General features: G+C 41.0%; 1 protein-coding gene across 1 annotated transcript; it reads left to right on the forward strand.

Moving 5' to 3' along the window:
- Positions 1–11,285: 11,285 nt before the first annotated feature.
- On the forward strand, positions 11,286–21,987 carry LOC139451732 (annulin-like). Its single transcript, XM_071233049.1, has 12 exons — positions 11,286–11,329; positions 11,758–12,177; positions 12,211–12,308; positions 13,868–14,308; positions 14,495–14,770; positions 16,564–16,682; positions 17,059–17,172; positions 17,420–17,594; positions 18,591–18,732; positions 20,239–20,351; positions 21,004–21,169; positions 21,828–21,987. Exons 1-12 carry the CDS (start codon positions 11,286–11,288, stop codon positions 21,985–21,987), a joined length of 2,268 nt encoding a protein of 755 aa, XP_071089150.1.
- The last annotated feature ends 28 nt before the right edge of the window (positions 21,988–22,015 follow it).

Here is a 22,015-nt window from a genome sequence, read left to right on the forward strand (position 1 = left end):
TCCAGTGGAAGAATGTGAAAATGCGTGTCGTTGTTTGAAATAAAAATTTCCAAAACTTTCCCCGTATTGTTTGTATGAGCATTTGTCATAGATACTTGTGACTATTTAGATAGCCAATGATGAGACATGATGATATTTGGGAAACTGGACGAACACTTAGCAAAAGTAATGAACAATGTGTTATGGCAATATCCAGAAAGGCAGTTACTGTTACGTGGAGACATTCAAACTAGCTTCTGTAGGTTCCCCTTAATGGTTAAAGCGTTGGCTCGTCACACCGAAGACCCGGGTTCGATTCCCCACATGGGAACAATGTGTGAAGCCCATTTTCCGGTGTCTACCGTCGTTATATTGCTGGAATATTGCTAAAAGCGGCGTAAAACCATACTCACTCACTCACTCTAAAGGAGATGTTATACTTGGTTGTTGTGATTTCAGCTATTGTTGATGCTTTTCTAATTGCTTTCTTTTTTAGACAAGCTTAAGTGAACAGGTTCAACCGCCTCCGTATCTGGTTCTTCTTGTGTTCAGACTCTTGTGTTACATTTGTGATTTGTTGGTTTTTCTAAAGAAGAAATTTGGACTGTTTTTCAGACTTTTACCCATGACAGTAAGGGAAGCGGGACAACAGGTTGCAAATTTGAAATTGACTAGAATGCTGATGTGTTTGTCAACTGACAGGCAACCAGCTTCTCAGCTTCTTGGAAGGTGATGGTGTTTTACTCATTTCCTTGCTGCATCCGGTGCTCCCATGCTCGATACATGGAGCTATAACAGGACTTTAATCCATGTCTAAAATTTCAGCATCAGAGTGAATCCGGGACATATATCCTCCACTTCAATGTTGAAATAACCAGCTTTGATATATTGAGGGGTAGTCATATGGGCAAAGGTGAAAAGTTAGGAGTTGGATCAACTACAGGTTCGAATGCCACACTGAATATTGCAGTACACCAACTGTAGTCTTCGATATTAACTTCCCATTCTGCCTTCAGTCCCAATATGTCTATATCCTATTTCACCTACAGAAATTAGTGTAGGCACAATGTGAATCACGCTGTATGCTCATTAGTTAGCATGGCTCATTATTATCTAGGAGAGATAATGCTGATGTTTAGCATGTGATGTTACACTGAATAAAAATAATACATGTCACTGTGTGAAAATGAGAAACATAGATTATCCACAGACAATCATATACAAAACTATAATATTTATTGAGTAAATATTTCATACAATCACTGCAAAAGAGCAAAGCAGCAAACAGCAAACATACCCAAGAAACAATCACTCTATTTGTTTGAGGGGCACTGGCAATTCGCAATTCGCCGTGCAGAGTTGCTTCCCTTGGCCTCGCCAGAAACCTATGATTGTTGGTTCGAATCCTGGTTCGCCCTGATTATGTTTCTTGGTTTGTCGAAGGGTTTCACCTCGGACTTTCTTCCCACATCAAACTGACACGCAGTGATATACGTTGTAACTGGAATACTTTTAAAGCGGAGTTAAACCAAACTCACTCATTAACTGGCAAGTACTTTGAATATCAGTTTGATTTATTGACCAATCAAGCTATGATTCAACTGGCCCAGCTGGTAGCTTGTGCATATTGTCAATATATTTTACCATGAGTAAATACAGAATATTGTAAAGGTGTGAATAAATATGAAGGGTAACTTTGTGAATGCAAAACGTATAAAACCATGTTTATAAGTTATTTATGCATCACACGACAAAATGACACAGGTTACCTGGTCAGACCATTCTGGGTATTCATTCGAAGATTTATTGAAAAAGCGTGCCAGACTTCAGAATAAAGACAAGAATTGACTCTGTTTCTTAAATATTAGATTGTAAATGTATTACAGTTATTAATTGATGACCAAACAATAAGGACATTGCAACTTGATCCATAGGCGAAATATCTGTGTACGAGACAGACAAAGTTGTTAGGTTTAATCGCCACTGTCAGCAATTCTTGTCTGTCCGGTGTATGTAATCATTATTGCAATCAAGGAAGAACTACATGCTTGAGAACATCCTTTGTTACAATGCCTGAAACCGGAAGATGTCAGAAGGGCGATGTATAAACTGCGGTCATGGGGTATGGCAATTTATAAAGTTACGGAAAACTTCAAAATACTTAAGTCTTTGAATGGCATTTAGAAGTGATACACGTGATAGAGAAAATTTATGAATGTCAACTTCTTTCAGGAGCTCAACGTTTTGGAGTATATGCTTTCTCCATCATCAGTATACATTGTATTCCTTATAGTAAAGAAGCTGACATCCATAAATTCTTTCTCTTATGCAAAATACTGGCATGAAAGTCATCAACAAGAGTTCCATGTAACCAGTTCTGTTTTAAGTCGAATTCAATGAATGAAACACGTTGTCAAAGCATTCCAGCTACGTTTTCATACCACAGCGACAGGATGTTAAGTAGATGTTGATATTACGTAAATCAAGCACGTTGTAAAGTACGTTCAGGTGACATTTTCATTTTTGTCCCGAACCTTTGAAAATAAAGATGTTACTATGTCTATGGTCACCACGTATAATGACAAATGTCCCATGAGTAAAGGAATGAAGTTTTTAAAAAACGAGATGATGATCTTACATTATTTAGATAACCTTCTCAGAGTTTCGTATCTTTGATGAAAAGAGCATATTCATTTTATGCGTATTTTGTTTTGTGTCACAGTAGTAGATGCGGTTGACAATTGTTTTCCCCACACACCACTTGTGTTTGCACTGTTTCAATCAACAAATGTGCATCATCAATAATTTCATAGAAATTAACCTACAAATTAATCATCATTGCAAAAACCTTGAAGTTTGTAATCTGAAATGTTCATATTGTACATTCTATCTTTCTATCTTTCTATCTTTTCTACCGTTGTCATCCCAAATACTGACAAACATAATCACCAAGTCCTTTTGCAAATCATATATATTTATTTTCACGTTCGATCTGAATCATGAACAATGAAAAGAACCAAGTCAGTATGCCATCGTCAACGAATCCATTGTCGAGAAGCAAAAACATCCACTCTTTGTAATCAGGAAAACAACAGATTTCATAATTTTGTAATAGTCCACAGAGTAAATAAAATGATCAAGCAACAACTGATACTGTAATTATTTACCCAAGAGCCTTTGAGTAACATTCAGTAGATTAGGGTTGGGCTATTTTCAAACAATTTTGATAAACTGAAAGTTCCCAGTACTGGTGGGTATGGTTTCTATATGCAGAAGTCGAAACCTTCAAGCCTCATATAATAATTACACTCATTGTCCCTGTTGTTTGTTACAAATGTTTTAGTGTTTTAGTGGCAAGGCCTTACTTACAATCCCTACGTTGGTCTCGAATAAAGGAACACCTGTATCACGAAGGCACCTTCGAATCAGGTACATCAAAGCTCTAAGGGTATCATCAAAGCTCAAAACAAGTATCATCAAAGCTCAAAACAAGTATCATCAAAGCTCAAAACAAGTATCATCAAAGCTCAAAACAAGTATCATCAAAGCTCAAAACAAGTATCTTCAAAGCTCAAAACAAGTATCTTCAAAGCTCAAAACAAGTGTCATCAAAGCTCGAAACAAGTGTCATCAAAGCTCAAAACAAGTGTCATCAAAGCTCAAAACAAGTATCTTCAAAGCTCAAAACAAGTATCTTCAAAGCTCGAAACAAGTATCATCAAAGCTTGAAACAAGTATCATGAATGCTTGAAACAAACGTCATCAAAGCTCGAAACAAGTACCATGAATGCTTGAAATAAACGTCATCAAAGCTCGAAACAAGTTTCATCAAAGCTATACAAAAGTACCTTCAAAGCTATAAACATAACCATCAATGCTCTAAAAAACACAATACTCAAAGTTCTGACACACTTTCATCAAATATCTACCATATCAACCTCAACGTTCCATCACAGTGCCCTTTTAATTATACAATAGTACCCAATGTCTAAAACTATCAAATCAACGCAAAAAACCTACGCGTTAGTTCTATAAGCTCCAAGTGATTTACATGTTAAACAAACTGAAGAGAAATGCTAAATTAATTTTGAAATGAGTTAGTATAACACTGTTTGCTCTACTTTATTGACTTCAGTTTTTCTGGTGTTTTTCCACAAGTTCCAAAGAAAAGTTTCCTGTGATGTCAGAAAGCTACCTGAAATCGAACCCCACGGCGACATCGAGCCTGGCAAATGCTCAGTCTCAATCCTAAAGAGGGTCCACGAGCGACGAAAGCACGAGCTCGTTGTATGGGATTCGACATCGAGCACCCTGTCAGCGGCACAGTCAGCGGGCTCTTAAAGGAGACTTCCACTTGGATTGTATCAGAGAGGGAGGAAGTCGCCGGACTCAGGTTGTAGATGTAAATCACCGAGTCAACCGTGCGCAACAATATACTAAATTACACCACATTTTAACACATAAAAAAATAACCAACAAAATTGTTGCTACTTATCGGCCTCACTATTGGACCCTTTCATGTGGAAGTTGTTTCAGAAGATATTCGATTAATCTCCGGCGTTGATTATTTTAATTTCAAATTGTGCAAACATTTATAAAACATTTGTCTGATAGATACGTTTATTACGAACACGCTTATAACGACGGATATGACGAACTTATCTTTTGGTCCCGGCCATTTGCTGTAGGTATGGTTATAACGAACTACTGTTAAAGCGAACTAAAAGAAGAGTTCGTTATCATGGTAGTTCATTGTATATACAATATCAGTTATATGTGTCGGCTAACTGGTAATAATTGATATTATGTTCTTCATATTTTGGCTTCTTACTAAAGATGTACAGCTGTGGCTTTAAAATAAGTGTCTGATTGTATTGTTCTGATTGTATTAATATATGCATAACAACATGGGTTAGGTTCTTGATGTAAACGTAATAAGACTAAGTTTACGGTAAAGTCAGTAATATTCCAGCAGCAACCTCTTAATAGTAGAGATGGGGGCATGTTAACTCGTGACTGAGCGCATAAAACACGTCATCGGGGAATGTAAGCACGCATCAACCAGGTCTAACATTGTGTCCATCCGATCCTAAATAGTTGGCATGGACTACCTTCATGGGGATACACACTTGCCATGGCTGAGCAGGGGGTTAAACCCAAGAATTCCTGAGAGTAGGTGTTTCATATAGCCCAGATAGCTTCAGGTCGGGTTTCCCCATGCGGAATGCCTTGTCCTTTGTGGTTGTGTCATGATCGTGTCCCTTGCAAATGGCCATTGCTGTAAGTTCAATGTTGAACTCAGCTTCAGGCCTCTGGTCAGCTTAATCTTCGGTTTCCTCTATTCTGAAATCTTTGCATGGAAAAAATACATGGATTGTGAAATAAAAGCGACAAAACCCCTTTCACACCCACAAGATCCCCCCGCCAAAGGCAGAGTCGATTGCACGATTCCGACCACACCACGAGCATGCGCCCAAGAATCTCACTCAAGTAGTGACGGCAATAGGCGTATCATGTCTCACTGATGGCAACCGTTCACCTGAAAAAACACGGGAACACATGCTACAAGTCAAAATAGGGAGCTGCATTGGAAACCATCTCTGAATCGCCAAATTTGGATATGTCCTCCACGTGTATACCCTAAAACCTTTTGAAAGCTTTTCTAGGGCCTTGAATGTTGTAACATTGATCAAACAACTTCCGAGCAAGAGACGTAAGACACCATTGGAAACTTGGTAGAAAAGAACATGCTTGATAGTACCTAAAAAGTTGTTGAATGTAGACACAAAAGGCTTGAGCTGCAGGAATACTGCTTGACATAAAGGCAAGGTTGACCATCTCTCTTGTCTACAGTCTTGAAGTAGATTTGTAGATGTCGCTAAACACTGGATGCCTCTCAGTTCTTCTAGAAAGAAAAAGAAAGGATTCTATGTATAACTAGGTCAGACAACAATCTTAGGCTAACAGAAGCATGAAGTTAGGATCAGAGAGAGTTTAGACAACGAGAAAACTGACATCTTCCATGAAAGGTGTGGAGGAATACAGACAATTGGTCATCACTCCGATACCACAAAAGTAAAGCCTGTGAGAGACACATCAATATCATTCCTCAGATAAATGTATTATGCTAGACGTGTTTTATAAGGAATCAGACACCTATTGTTATTACCTAATGTAATCCTACATCTGTTCGTATTGGTCACATTACGTAAATGGTGATGCAAAGAGAGGGTTATGAATATCGTGCAACACTTGCCTACATGTTGGAGTGAAGGTTTCTGGTTTCTTCCGTGTAGAAACAATTCACCTTATATGACAACTATGGCTATGTTCCTTTCTTAAATGTAGGTTCCATGTGACATTCTCATTAATTGAAATATATTATTTGAAAAGAATTTAATGTCGTTCAATCAGCACACGTTGTGGCTGAATCACGGAGACGACCAACCTATACAAAGAATCACATGCACTGAGCTTTTATGCAATGGCTACCCAAAGATAGGGAAGGTATACAGTTGACCTTGGCGACTACTTTACAAGAAACCACGGGCCTGTCTTACTGATTCAGCCAACTTTAATCTTTGCCATTGGTAAAAGTACATTTCAAAAATGAGGTAAAACGGCGATGGTATGGTATTTGCTCATGCGTGGTAGCATAGTGTTAATTCAGATCGATGATGTGGTTACTTCTCCTCACTGGAACCAGTAACAGACAATGGTAATCTTGCCAAACTCTGGGATTCGAACTCAGGAACACTGGATTCTCGAACGACTTATTATACTCTCTGCATACAGAAAACACTTGTCACAATTTTATGAAATGTGTAAATTTGGCTTCCCGGTGGACATATTCACAAGGGGAAAGCGCTGCCCATGCCATCGAGGTGGGAAGGAAGCAACTACAGTAAACTACGGTTATAACGAACACGCTTATAACGAACTGACTGATATAACGAACTTTTTAGTCCCGGCCATTTGTTGTATATATAATTAGTATGCTTATAACGAACTACGGTTATAACGAACTAAAATAAGTGTTCCCTTTGGGTTCGTTATAACCGTAGTTTACTGTACCACTTTCTCGCTGCAGTGTAAAAATGTGATTTCACCCGAGCACATGAAGCATGATTAAGACATGTTTTTGCCTTTTATTTAATATTTTGAACTAAATCGAACTTATATCATACACCGAAGGGCTTCCGGGCCATTATCGTTAGAGTATTTACATACAACACCCGATAATTAGCTCGATAATTATTTGTATCTTTTCTTTTCATATCATCTGGCGCGATCGCGACGACTCGAAACCTAGGTGCTATTCAGCCGCGACTACCGCGACAATCAGCTTACATAGAAAATCAACAACCCAGACAGTGTTAACAACTCCCATCAACTCGTGCATTGTTTGGTTTGTTTAACATCTCTGAATATATTCATAACACAAAGGTTATACATTGATACAAATCCTAAAATAGCCTAATAAAGATAAAATTGACACAAAAGTACGCTAGAATGTAATAATAAAGCTGTTTTCACTCTGAAAAATACCAAGTTTCGACTCGTCGCCATCGCGCCATGTGACATAAAAACGAATATGGTCCGGAAGCCCTTCTGTGTATGATGTAAGTTCGATTAGTTCAAAATACTAATTATGAGGGGAAAATCTTGGTTCATTTTGCTCGGGTGAAATCACACTTTTTACTGTTCAGCGAGATAGGGGTAGTTGCTACCTAACATGTAGTTTCCGGTTTGGCATTACCCAATGTGATAGTGTGTTCTATGTGTTAGCATGCTCCTCTGGCGGCGTCAAGTGATGTTCCAGACATAGCTGTAGACAGTTTGTTGTTGTCATTCATAGGCCTACTGTAGACGACTGTATAATGATGAATTATGAGTGAGAAATACCTATCGCTATATCATGTAGCGGGTGAAATTTCCAATCTAATAATGAGGAAAGAACTTGATCATGAAACTCATCGGAAAACTGGGTCTTGCCTTTGCCGACGCAAGCAACTTAAAAATAGAACATAAACGCCAGAGAATAACTATATTAGAGTAGAAACGGTTGCAAAAAAGGCAAAAAGTGCATGTACGTGTGCGTGTTTTTGTGTGGCTGCTTGTACTAGTCCGGCCTGATGCCGATTTATAGTGCTAGCTCACTGAGATACCAGGCCGCAGTTTAACATGAATATCCCACTCAGACACAGTATACTGACTCCAAGCCGACCAGTCCTTGTTTTAGCCCCTTAATGCCAAGCGCCAGACAGGGTCACAACAAGTTCCATCGTTTAACGTCTTTTGGTATGACGCGGCCGGGGATCGAACCCCGGACCTTCCGCTCTCCGGGCGGACGCTCTACCACTAGACCACGGAGGCGGTCCCTGAAAACTAGATTAACCACTTAACCACTCTCTTGTACTAGTTTTAGCATCGTAGCTGTCGCCTGATCGCATCCTCTCAGAAAATGAAATTTGTCATGTACAGTAAGTATGCATATTTCGATACGGAACTACAGCAAATTTATTTTTCTTTGTTATTTCCATATAGGGAAAAAGGACGCATGAGATTAATTTATTGTAGAAAGATGCAGGACATATGATTCCGTTTTTCTAATTTAAACAATATGGATACAAATAAATGCGACACAATCCTTTCCATATTCATAAGAAATCGCTGCTATATGCACAGTCGATTGTGAGATCCCGGTTACATCATTATCATGTGTTTATGAATCACTATCAAATGGTGTACCAGGTGTACGCGAAAAGTAGAGCGTATCCTGACACACCGTTTGCACACGTCACAAACACATGCAAAGTTAAGTCATTAAGTCATTTCATCAGACATCATTTTGGTCACTGATATGTCATATTTCCAAATGACTTGCACATGTCTAACTTGAAAGCTTTACGAAGGCCTTGAATGTTGTAACCCGAATCAAGCAATGTTGAGCTAGAGTCGTCAAAGAATATGTAAAATTGTGAATTGTTAATACCCAAGGTTGGAATATTGCTCGACATGTTCGACATGTTACTCGAACTTCATTCATAACAAAGAGCAATTCATGTCACAAAGTGGTTCTGTAAATCTGTCATATCGTCAAACGTTGAAATAACACAAAGGCTACGGGGGCGATCGGGTGGCCTAGTGGTTAAAGCATTCGCTCGTCACGCCGAAGACCCGGGTTCGATTCCCGACATGGGTACAATGTGTGAAGCCCATTTCTGGTGTCCACCGCCGTGATATTGCTGGAATATTGCTAAAAGCGGCATAAAGCCACACTGACTCACCCACTCTCACAGAGGCTATAAATACTAGGGACAGACACAGAGCTAAAGCTGTCTGTAATGTGAGTCTATATATGTGTGGGGCAGGATACGCACACCCTCTCTCGAACACCTGGTATCATTATTTGATAGTAATTCGTAAATACATCCTTCTGATAAAGTCTAAATCCTACAATCGACTCTGTTTTTTGCAAAGATTTCTTATGAACATCGGAAGGGGTTTGTGCATAAAATATGGGAGTAGCAATAGTGTCTGTCGTAGTCTATCTGATATAAGAGAGCAGGAATCGTAACAGCGCTAATACTTTCGTAAGTCTTTGTTAAAGTGTTGCAGAAGCAATGATGACAGCGCTAAGGCTTCGTACGTCCATGTTAAAGTTTGGGACAAGTAATAGTAACTTCGTAAGTCCATGTTAAAGTTTGGGACGAGTAATAGTAACTTCGTAAGTCATTGTTAAAGGTTTGGAGGAGCAATAGTAACTTCGTAAGTCTATGTTAAAGTTTGGGGCAAGCAATAGTAACTTCGTAAGTCCATGTTAAAGTTTGTGACAAGTAATAGTAACTTCGTAAGTGCATGTTAAAGTTTGGGAGGAGCAATAGTAACTTCGTAAGTCCATGTTAAAGTTTGGGACAAGCAATAGTAACTAAATATCTGGTTTATCTACAGTGAAGAGCAAAGATCTGCCGACTTATGGGGCTGGAATATTGCTGAGTTTTGTGATAAATAGCAAGCAAACTGTTACAGTTGTTCTTTAATTGATAACATCTATTTGAAATTTGGGGATAAGATATATAGGCTAGCTGAAGGCGTCCCCTTTGGCATCAGATGAGCTCCCCTTCTTTCTCTTTATGTCGAGCAATATTCCAGCAGCTCCAGCCATGAAATTTGTTTTATACAACCTTCATAGTTAGGCTCAGAACCTTTCAGCTAACACTGTGTAGCGTTCATTTATATAGTCCCCCTGTATAGCGTTCATTTATATAGTCCCCCCTTTGTAGCGTTCATTTATATAGTCCCCCTGTATAGCGTTCATTTATATAGTCCCCCTGTATGGCGTTCATTTATATAGTCCCCCTGTATAGCGTTCATTTATATAGTCCCCATGTATAGCGTTCATTTATATAGTCCCCATGTATAGCGTTCATTTATATAGTCCCCCTGTATAGCGTTCATTTATATAGTCCCCCGTATGGCGTTCATTTATATAGTCCCCCGTATGGCGTTCATTTATATAGTCCCCCTGTATAGCGTTCATTTATATAGTCCCCCTGTATAGCGTTCATTTATATAGTCCCCCTGTGTAGCGTTCATTTATATAGTCCCCCTGTATAGCGTTCATTTATATAGTCCCCCTGTATAGCGTTCATTTATATAGTCCCCATGTATAGCGTTCATTTATATAGTCCCCCTGTATAGCGTTCATTTATATAGTCCCCCGTATAGCGTTCATTTATATAGTCCCCCTGTATAGCGTTCATAGTCAGCAGTCCTAGCAGTGATTTTTAAAAGACTATTTACTTTTGCATAGCAATGGACAGCGAAACCTCAACCCCTATAGTGTTGCACTACATCTGTCCACCCCTAGTTTGCATACAGCAGCACCATATAGACATGTAAGGTGTCGAATAACAACAGCTGTAACAGGTAGGATTTACAATCGTAACATGTCCCGCCGAGGACCAATGAGTGTCCATGTAATACACGTGATGAATATAATCCATTCATCTGAGGAATGATCCCTATATATAGTGATGTGTCTGTCGTGGGCTTTACGTCTTCGTTCTTGTAAGTATCGGAGTGATGACCAACTGAGTGTATTCCTCCACACCTTTCATGCTATATGTCAGTTGTCTCGTTGTGTAAACTCTGCTCCGTATTCGTGCTTCTGGTCGCCTGACATTGATGTCCAACCTGGCTTAACATGAATTCCTTTCCTTTTCTTTCCAGACGAATTGAGAAGCTTACTGTGTTCAGCAATAGTTGCGGATTTGCAGATCTTCATCGGTAGGCCATAGACAATGTTGGGCTTTTTTCGAGGATTCAACCCACGTCTGCCTGGCAGGTAGGCTCTAGATAACATTAGCATTAAAATGTATCTTCATTTTAGCATGTGACATGTAGGGTAATCGTATAGCGACACTACTGGCTGTTAGTAATGCCAGTGTTGGTAATTCAGCTTGGAAAATTGCTTTAAGCAGCGAGACATTGATGAATTGTGAATGATCAGTACCATTCGCTTGTATTGTAAACGTCAAAGAGCTCCCATTAGCCTGACAAACAGTAATATAAAGGACTGGAAATAATGTTGGCGCAAAACCCATTTCACTCACTCACTCACTCACTCACTCACTTACCCAAAACAGCATTCAACACTCACTTACCCTATTCCCACACACTCAGTCACTCACGCATTCGAGTTTTCAAGCGGGTTTGCATGTATATGAATTTATTGAACGTGAATATAGTTTGAGTGTTTTTGCGTCATTTTAGGTCCAGCTCTCGCAGAAGATACAGGGACTGGGGCATCGGAGGCATACGCAGGAGCCATTTTGCCCGGCGGTTCCCCTCCTACTCCAGCTCCAACTCGCGACCACGACCTTCAGAGTGTGACGACAGGTTCGTACACCCTCAAAGACCTGGCTTCTCTCAACAGCCTGGCATGGAACAATCTACAGTGTCTGATAAAGACGATTCGAGACCGCAACAACCTTCGTTCCGCCCACAACGCCCTGGACAGCAACGCCCGAGGCCCCAACAACGCCCGGGACAACAGGGTCCGTGCCGCCCACAACGCCCTGGACAAGAAGATCCGTGCCGCCCACAACGCCCTGGACAAGAACGCCCAGAACAGCAACGCCCGAGGCCCCAACAACGCCCAGAACAACAACGCCCGGAACATCAACGCCCGAGGCCGCAACAACGCCCGGAACATCAACGCCCGAGGCCCCAACAACGCCCGGAACATCAACGCCCGAGGCCGCAACAACGCCCGGAACAGCAAGGCCCGACGCTTGGTCAAACAGTCCTCACCCAACAACAAGGTAACAATCCTTATGCAATCTTGTTTTACATTATATTTACATACATTTCCAATTTTAAAAGCTTTTTGAATTGTGTCAGTTGCATGTATATATTTCTGGATACTCCTAACATCAGACATTTTTAACCTGATTCAATAACCCGTTTTCATTATCAATCTTTCCACATTCTGTCACTCCTATATTTTAGGTAACCTCATTCTAAATCAGGTCACGGTCTGGTCCTGACATCCGTAGCACCTCAATTCATTGTGCAGAGTTGTCGTCCCTCAGTTGTGCCAGAATCCTATGCTCGTGGGTTCAATTCCCATATTCGTCCCGATTAAGTTTCTCGGTTTGTTAGCACCTTGTGCTCGTGGGTTTCAAAAAAGTAGTAAACGTCTGAGGCCTGCATCACTTCGGGCTTTCCTCCCACATCAAGCATATACGCCGTGATATAACTGGAATACTGTTCATAGTGGCGTTAAATCGTACTCACTGACACGTATCAAATCTCCACCAAGAACCTGCTGTAAATTTCACCAGGGCTGGGAAAGTTCCGATGGATTCCTGTGTGTTCCTTGTGGTGGGATCCCGGGTCTCAGCAGGTCACCGGTACATTAGTCATGAAATCTTCAGGCAGAATAGGATCTGTTTGTTTCTTGTTCAACGCCTAGTAACCAGTTCCCAGTTATGAGTAAATGCCGACAGGTTATCAATAATTCAGCCTGGACCAGACGATCTAACGAGTGTTATTATTGCGTAATCTCAGGCTGAGAATAAAATGACAGAACAGTAAACTACGGTTATAACGAACTCAAAGGGACTACTAATTTTAGTTCGTTATAACCGTAGTTCGTTATAAGCACATATACAGCATGACTACAGCAAGTAGTCGGGACCAAAAAGTAAGTTCGTTATATCCGTCAGTTCGTTATAAGCGTGTTCGTTATAACCGTAGTTTACTGTACTGAACTTTATCACCGATCCTGACCACCTGATCTGGTTAGTCGCCTCGTACGACAAACATAGGCTACTAAGGACCTATTCTAACCCTGAATTCCCACTAGGTCACTCATATAGTGAGAAATGGGTTCCCGAATATAAGTCAAGTGAAATATGTTCACAGCCTGATTAGGTTACGGATCACACTATAACTACTACGTCAACCGTCAACCATTTCGATTTCGATGCACGAATAATCATGGAATTGGGCCTGGCCAGTCATTGTGGTAATGAGTGGATACGGGTCCAGCAATTAATTCATTAGTTTTGTTGTCTACGTGATGTGAGGTGAGGTGAAATTGGTTTTAACATCGCGTCCAATATTATTGCACTTATATAGAGACGTGCAAGTGTGCGTGCGTGCGTGCGTGCGTGCGTGCGTGCGTGTGTGTGTGTCTGTCTGTCTGTCTGTGGTTGCTTGACCTAGTCCTACTGATGCCGATTTATAGTGCTAGGTCACTCAGATAACACGAATACCCCACTTAGGCCAACCAGTCCTTGTTTAGCCCCTTAATGCCGAGCGCCAGTCTCTGTGTTGTAAATAACAGTTGAAGTTTCTTCCTTTTCGTCATCACCAGAGCAAACAGTGCCACAGAGACCAGCAGTGTGTGTGGAGCCGCCAGTGCCAGTGCCAGAGCCAAAGCCGGAGCCGGAGCCGGAGGTGTGTGAGCCGGAGGTGTGTGAAGAGCTGGAAGAGCCAGAGGAATTAGAAGAGTCAGACGAGTATGTTGAACCAGAGGAGCCAGAGGAGCCAGAGGAGCCAGAGGAGCCAGTGGAGCCAGAGGAGCCAGAGGTTGAGGAAGAAGAACTGGCAACAAAACTGCACGTCACTGCGGTTGACCTTCACTATGAGGACAATGCCAAAGAACACCACACTGACATGTACGCATGCGCGAAAGGAACTGAAGAGAGAGATGCAGAGCTGGTTCTCCGTAGAGGTCAAGAGTTCAAGATGACCATCACCTTCGATAGGCCATATGACATCAAGAAGAATGACATCACGCTGACGTTTAATTTGGGTAAACTACTTAACAAAATGTGTTCAATACAAAGATACTGACAAGGGAGATTGTAGTACATAGTACTATTTCACGTTGACCACTTACTTAGAAAAATAATCCCATGATGTTATTCTTTATCGATGCACAATTCCTTCTTGGGTAGACGTTCGCGTTTTTCTGACTAAACATATTCATCCAATGCAGGTGACGAATACAAACCACACAAGGGTTTGAACGCATCCTTCACGGTGGACGAAACTGGGGCCACGAAGTACAAGCCTAACAACTGGGGTGCGACGGTCACCCGGCAGAAGGGAAACTCCCTCACACTGTCCGTCTTCATCCCCGCAACCACGCCCATCGGCGAGTGGGAGTTTGCCATCCAGACAATCGTGGACGTCAAGGACGACAAGAATATTATCTGGCAGTACAACCATACAGCTGACGTCATTGACATCATATTCAACCCATGGTGCAAAGGTGGGAACAACAACCCCTTTCTTCTTTGAAGAATTGTTGATTTCAATTCAGTTTATTGTATTCAAGACAAAATGCCTACATACATACACGTTACATAACGTTAAGGTTAGGGTAAGACATGGATATACATGTACAGTGTGTGGGACGTTAACCAGACTTAGGATTAGGACAATATTTCAACAATTACATTATTAGTATCCATCATAAAAACAGAATCGTTCAAATAATAATATTTTCTTTATATTTTGGGGACATATAGTTTTGTATACTATCATACAATGCGGGATCTTAAAATTACGTGAAATTCATCTTCAAATAATATTCAAATTACAAAACTGACAGATTCGGCTTTCTATTGGAATATTTTGTCTGCGTCCTGTGTATGTCTGTAGCCCTGCCCCAAGTGCCCTTAATAGAGCCAGAGTGAGTGAGTGAGTTGGGTTTAACGCCGCTTTTTACAGTATTCCAGTCATATCACGGCGTGTCAGCTTAATGTGGGAGGAAAGCCCAAAGTGATGCAGGTCTCAGATGTTTACCACTTCGGTGAAACCCACGAGCACGGGTATGATGCTGACAAACCTAGAAACATAATTGGGGCGAACCGGGATTCGAACCCACAATCATAGGTTTCTGGGACGCAACTCTGCACAGCGAATCGCGGCGCCTTAGACGACTGGGCCACCCGTGCCCCCAATAGAGCCAGATGATATCTAATAATTAATATATTGTTATTGGTAACATAAATTTCAGGATATATATTTATATTTATATTTATATTTATAACTGGAATAATTTCATATCTGGAGCTTTCGTTCAATTTTGCATGCCTATCTTTAAAGGACAAAGTCTCATTTTGACTTCATTAAAAATGTATTCAGTATTCCCGACTTCTTTTTAGACCCATGCATACCCCATACCAAATGTAAAAATGATTAATAATGATTATATCTGTTATATGCCTTCAGTATATTGTTAGCTTTCTTTGGGGGCCGATTATTTGTCATATGTTCAAGGGACAGCCAGTATTTGATACATCTAAATTACGATTTATTAAACAATGGGTCTCTTCCAGAACCCTCAAGTGCCGTTACATTTGGTGTATAATTCGGCACTCCTAAAAATCTTTTGCATGCCGTTGATGGAATTCACTCCATAGTTTAGTTCAATACAAAATAATAGGTTTAATCATTCAAATGTCTTGAAGAACATGTCGAAGATAAGGCTACCAAAGAATACAATGGACGCAGAAGTTCATATAGTGCCACTTTAGCTGTAACACCGATATTCTGCAGTGTTTCTGTATAGTTAAATTAAAGTAACACATCACCCCAACATCTTTTGAGAGACTATTTCAATGTTCCCATTTCCAAACTTCCATAATTCGCATTTCTTTCAATGGATCCTTTTTTCGGAAAGCAATATTTTTTTTTTCTAAGTTGACATTTAATTTCCATTTTATACACTATAAAACTTTCCACAAACTTTCCACAAGGTTCATTCTGTCAAATAGGAATGTTATAAAGAAGGTTAACCATCAATGAAGAGAATTTATCTCTGTCAGCTTCTTTATCATGAGGAACAGAACGTTTCGGAATATATACTTACTCTTTCATCTGCCAAAGGTGTAAGTTTATACCCCGAAAGGTTTTGTTCCTCATAATAAAGAAGCTGACATCCATAAATTCTCTTCCTCATGTGTATAACTTCTAAATGCCTTTCAAAGATTTGTTAACTATCACGTTGTGAATGTTTCAAAATATGATTAATGGTTTTGAATGAACTCTATCTAACAGAGGACTGGGTGTACATGGAGGACGATGTCTGGAGGACTGAGACGGTCCTCAACGACCACGGCACTCAGTACTACGGCACCTATAGTCAGGTCGGAGTCAAAGCATGGGCCTACAACCAGGTAATCACAGCAGAACCTTCGTCATTATTTTCTCTATACGGACCTTATCTCTGCTGAAGTATGGAGTTTGGTGGATCGTATTGTGCTATTGTTACGGGTCCTTCACGATGTCCATGTTACATTACCAGTCAGATGGTGGTGTACTGCACTTGGAGTTCTTGCATGTGAGACAGTGGGACCAATCAGAGTGTGTCTTGTACCTGTGTCCTGGGAGTTGTTCGTGAAGACGTGTATTGAGGTGCGATACCGTAGCAGTAAAAAACACGTATTTCATATGAGAGTCTCTGTTTCCGTCCCAGTGAAGATAGTAATAGTTTCCTGTGTATTAATTGGATGTCCATCTGGTGACACTTGGCTATCTGCTGTCATGTTTCAGTTCAACTATGGCATACTGGACACTGCTCTCCACCTTGTGAGGAAATCGTTCGGGCTCCAGGCTACGCCAGCTATGGCAAGCCCGGTCAAAGTATCCAGGATGATCGCAAAGATTGTGAGTTTTACAGCAGTGTCATTGATGCCATACTACGACACTCGCTTCATCCTAAAACATATATCCTCCAACTCACAGTACCTATAGCCTCCAAACCGTATCTATATTATTAAAACGTTCAGTAACTACATTAACAGTACCTTATTAATTGACAAACGAATTTTATATGACCATTTATTTTCCCTTCACCCTTGAAAACGATGTCCACGTCTCTTCTGACTACGATTGAGAACTGGTATGGTTACAGGTGAACTCCCCTGACGATGACGGAGTACTCATGGGCAACTGGAGTGGAAATTATGCTGGGGGTGTTGCCCCGACCGCGTGGGTGGGCAGCGAGAAGATCCTGTTGGAGTACATGAAGACAGCGAAACCAGTACGGTACGGCCAGTGCTGGGTATTCTCCGCCGTCACCACTGCTGGTAGGTCAAGCACAGTTCCACATGTGTATTTCAACAACCACCATACACATATACTATATTAACGTCACGACATTTGTCTCTTCCTTTGGACGAGAGGCTGGAGACATGACCACGAAACTGATGTTCATAAAATTATGAACGTCACATTTTGAGGTCTATCCATTTTTCATGAGACTGTATTCTTGAAATGACAAACACTGACGGACAACTTCCACATTCCTGGGGAAAACCCTGGGAATTCCCAAGCACGAATGCATACAGAGGCATTGTTTCTGATCATTTAGATCTTTTAATCTTGAACTCGGCGTTTCAGCATACATAGAGCTTAACCCCATGCCCGTTCTAGAATATCCTCAACGACCCACCGTCGTGAACAAAACCAAATTATTGACTCGGTGCATGTCTAGGCTGACAGTAGCACTCCAGACCAATCTATGAATTTGCCTCAGTATCTTTCTGACACATCTATATAATCACCTTTCAATGACTGGCAAATTGCTCGATGACAACAATAATGACTCGCAAGCTCTGACGTCCATACAGTTTGTCCCCTCACTCTACTCCAATGAACTCTTACAAAATGAAAGTCAATTCCTAAGTATGTAAGAGGATTCTTACCCCACATCTAGAATCAAGACGATGGGTGGAGAGGAGCCAGTTGGTGCCACCCTAAACCATGACAGACGTTGCAGGAGGGTCCCCCAGAATGTTGAGAGATTTGACAGTTTGGCGGACTATCAAAGTACTGGTCCCCATGGTCCAGATATTTTTTTCTTAGCCTCTACTAACTTTAAGTTAGATATTGAATATGATTAGTGGCTTGGTGATGGCGTGCTTTAACAAACTGGTAACCATGCATGACGATTTAACTTGATCTAGACAACTGGTTTTATACAAAAATCACACACTGGTTGAAATAAGCATAAACAAAAGCAAACATGTATTGTGATAAAGATGAGGGAAAATATTAGTCATCTGGTTTTTATCCGTGCATAGTGTGCAGAGCTCTTGGACTGCCTTGTCGCAGCATCACCAACTTCTCCTCTGCTCACAACACCGACCTGTTCCGTCTCAGCGTCGATGTCATCAAAAGAGAAGTGGGGGGCGTAATCGAAGAAACCAAGGATGATTCTATTTGGTAGGTTCAGGAGGAAGTGGACCTTTTTGTTTTCATAGCATATGCACTACAGTTAGGAAATGCGTCACACATTCTAGTATGTCATCAACAGACTCAAAATTAACAGATGGAATTGATGATTACCTCAATGACAAATGAAATAACGTTAAAAGGTATGTTTTTATTTCTTCTTGTATTCTTTCTCTGAGATAAATAGTATAAACAACATATTATTTGTTACCCTGAGACTTTTACAAGAAATCTTGTTTTCTGCTGATTGAAAATTGTGTCATTAGTTGTCAGAAGTATTACCTCGTGTTACACCCATCAATAATAATAATAATAATACACCCCTCGGCTGTTTACCCCAGAAAGTTCTTCCAATTCGTGGAGCTAACACAAAGCATGTTAGGTCAATAAGATATACCATATCTCAGTATCAGGTGCAATTACCTCGGCTGTTTACCCCAGAAAGTTCTTCCAATTCGTGGAGCTAACACAAAGCATGTTAGGTCAATAAGATATACCATATCTCAGTATCAGGGGCAATTACCTCGGCTGTTTACCCCTGGAAGTTCTTCCATTTCGTGGAGCTAACACAAAGCATGTTAGGTCAATAAGATATACCATATCTCAGTATCAGGGGCAATTACCTCGGCTGTTTACCCCTGGAAGTTCTTCCAATTCATGGAGCTGACACAAAGCATGTTAGGTCAATAAGATATACCATATCTCAGTATCAGGGGCAATTACCTCGGCTGTTTACCCCTGGAAGTTCTTCCTATTCGTGGAGCTAACACAAAGCATGTTAGGTCAATAAGATATACCATATCTCAGTATCAGGTGCAGTTACCTCGGCTGTTTACCCCTGGAAGTTCTTCCAATTCATGGAGCTAACACAAAGCATGTTAGGTCAATAAGATATACCATATCTCAGTATCAGGTGCAATTACCTCGGCTGTTTACCCCTGGAAGTTCTTCCAATTCGTGGAGCTAACACAAAGCATGTTAGGTCAATAAGATAGACCATATCTCAGTATCAGGTGCAATTACCTCGGCTGTTTACCCCAGAAAGTTCTTCCAATTCATGGAGCTAACACAAAGTATGTTAGGTCAATAAGATATATCATATCCCAATATCAGGAGCAATTACCTCGGCCGTTTACCCCTGGAAATTCCTCCAATTCGTGAAGCTAACAATAAGTCTTTTACGTCAAAAAGATGAAACATTGACGCTTCAGTGACAAAAATGATATCCGATGCAATTCCCTACTTTGACTAGTACCGTATGTTCCCGTGTTTTTTTTTCAAGTGAACAATGACTTGCCTTTGCATGTGTTTGTGACGAGTGCAATCGGTGGGGCTCATGCGCTCGTCTTTCCACGAACACGTGGTATCATCACTATTTCATAAACGCATGCTCATTAAATAGTCGGAATCGTAAAATCGACTTTTAGAAGAGATTTCTGTTGAATGTGGAAAGGGTTTTGTCGCTTTTATGTATATATGTTCTGTTTCTACCTACAGGAACTTCCACGTCTGGAATGAGGTGTACATGAGACGCCCGGATCTGAACACAGACGCCATAAAGTACGACGGCTGGCAAGTCATTGACGCCACGCCACAGGAACGCAGCGATGGTGAGGTTTACCAAATTTGTACTTTAAGACCTTTAGTTAGAAGGTATAGGACGTTAGCAACATGTCTGTTATAGTCAACGTGTTGTGTGTGATTGAAGATAGATAGATAGATAGATAGATAGATAGATAGATAGATAGATAGATAGATAGATAGATAGATAGATAGATAGATGTGCGTGTGTGTGTGTGTGCATTTCACTACCACCATATACATATAATGTATTAAAGTGAAGTTTAAAAGACATTCGTCTTTTCCATTGGACGAGAGGCTGGACATATGACCACGAAACTGAAATTAAAAAAACTAATATATGTTAACGACCTTATGAGTTGAACCAAAGGTAATAAATGCTGGAAGTAGTAGTATAGGTAATGATGGTTCTGCCGCAACTCCACTGGAGCTGGATTTATATACCTATACCTATACTACAGGGGGAATTGTTTATGCCAAAATGATAATGCGATTCAACGATAGTCATGAGATTAAACTAAATTGACTCTAGCTCACCACCACCTGGAGTCTATGTAGAACCATTGAGGTACAAGACATACACTTCAGTTCATATCTGTCGTTGTCAATGTGTTCAGGGTGATTGTTCCTATTGGTGCACTACAGTATCTGTGAGATGTAACTGCGTTTCTTGGTATGTAGGTGTGTATGTGTGCGGCCCAGCCCCTGTGGTTGCCATCAAAGAAGGCCACTTGAACGTAGGTGACGACACCAGCTTCGTCTACGCTGAGGTGAACGCCGACAAGGTGGAATGGACGAACAGCAATGTGCTCAATACACTCGTCGAAACGAAGCGGAACAGATATGCGTGAGTTTGTAATCACTTAGATGCCAAGAAAAGGCAACTGATGGAAGGGGCGAGCGATCCGGGCACAGCATACTGACTCCGATCCGACCAGGCCTGGTGCGTCAGACAGGGTAACAATAAGCACCATCTTTTAACGTCTTTTGGTATGACGCGGCCGGGGATCGAACCCAGGACCTTTCGCTCTCCGGGCGGACGCTCTACCACTAGACCACGGAGGCGGTCGTTGAATTTTAGTGAGAGAAAAGGACCGAGACAGGATACCTCTGAAATCAGATACAGAGGACTTAGGCCAGATCTTTGAGGAATTAGAAACTTTCTGAGTTAGGTTTAGGGCAGGAAGGCTTTTTGAGCAGCAAGTTGATCAGGGGTCGTTGTACAAAACAACCTTAGCGCTACGATTGTCGCAAGTCTATGTTAAGGTATGGGAGTTACGATCACCTTAGCGCTAAGATCGCTTTGTGCAACGGTACCAAGGGATATAAGAGGGAATGCTGGGTGTACTAGGGTGTATAGAACGAGGAAAGTATATGAAATGAACTGGGCACGATAGGAATCGTTGGCATAAAAAAACTGGCTTGGTGAGAATGTATTGGAGTTTTACCTTATTCTGGTAGGCACACCACAGAGAAGTTCATAATGTTATCTTGGCTTGATTCAGAATCGGCAAGAACATCAGCACCCACAAACCGACAGGCAAGCCCTACGCCTCTTCCTCTACAGGCAACTTCATGACTGGAGATGACAACATGGAGAGGGAAGACCTCACGAAGTGCTACAAGTACGAAGACGGTACGCCAAGAACTACATTGAAATCTTGAACCCGTGAAGATCCGGGTAGAATAGGTC

Source organism: Haliotis cracherodii, unplaced genomic scaffold, assembly GCF_022045235.1.
Source record: "Haliotis cracherodii isolate W230 unplaced genomic scaffold, xgHalCrac1.p SCAF_10, whole genome shotgun sequence".
Taxonomy (NCBI): domain Eukaryota; kingdom Metazoa; phylum Mollusca; class Gastropoda; order Lepetellida; family Haliotidae; genus Haliotis; species Haliotis cracherodii.

Coding starts and splice junctions, on each gene's coding strand:
- LOC139451732 (XM_071233049.1), top strand. CDS start 11,286: ATGTTGGGCTTTTTTCGAGGATTCAACCCACGTCTGCCTGGCAG. Junction 12,178..12,210: donor CCGGAACATCAACGCCCGAG/GCCGCAACAACG, acceptor TCAACGCCCGAG/GCCCCAACAACGCCCGGAAC. Junction 20,352..21,003: donor GCCACAGGAACGCAGCGATG/GTGAGGTTTACC, acceptor CTTGGTATGTAG/GTGTGTATGTGTGCGGCCCA.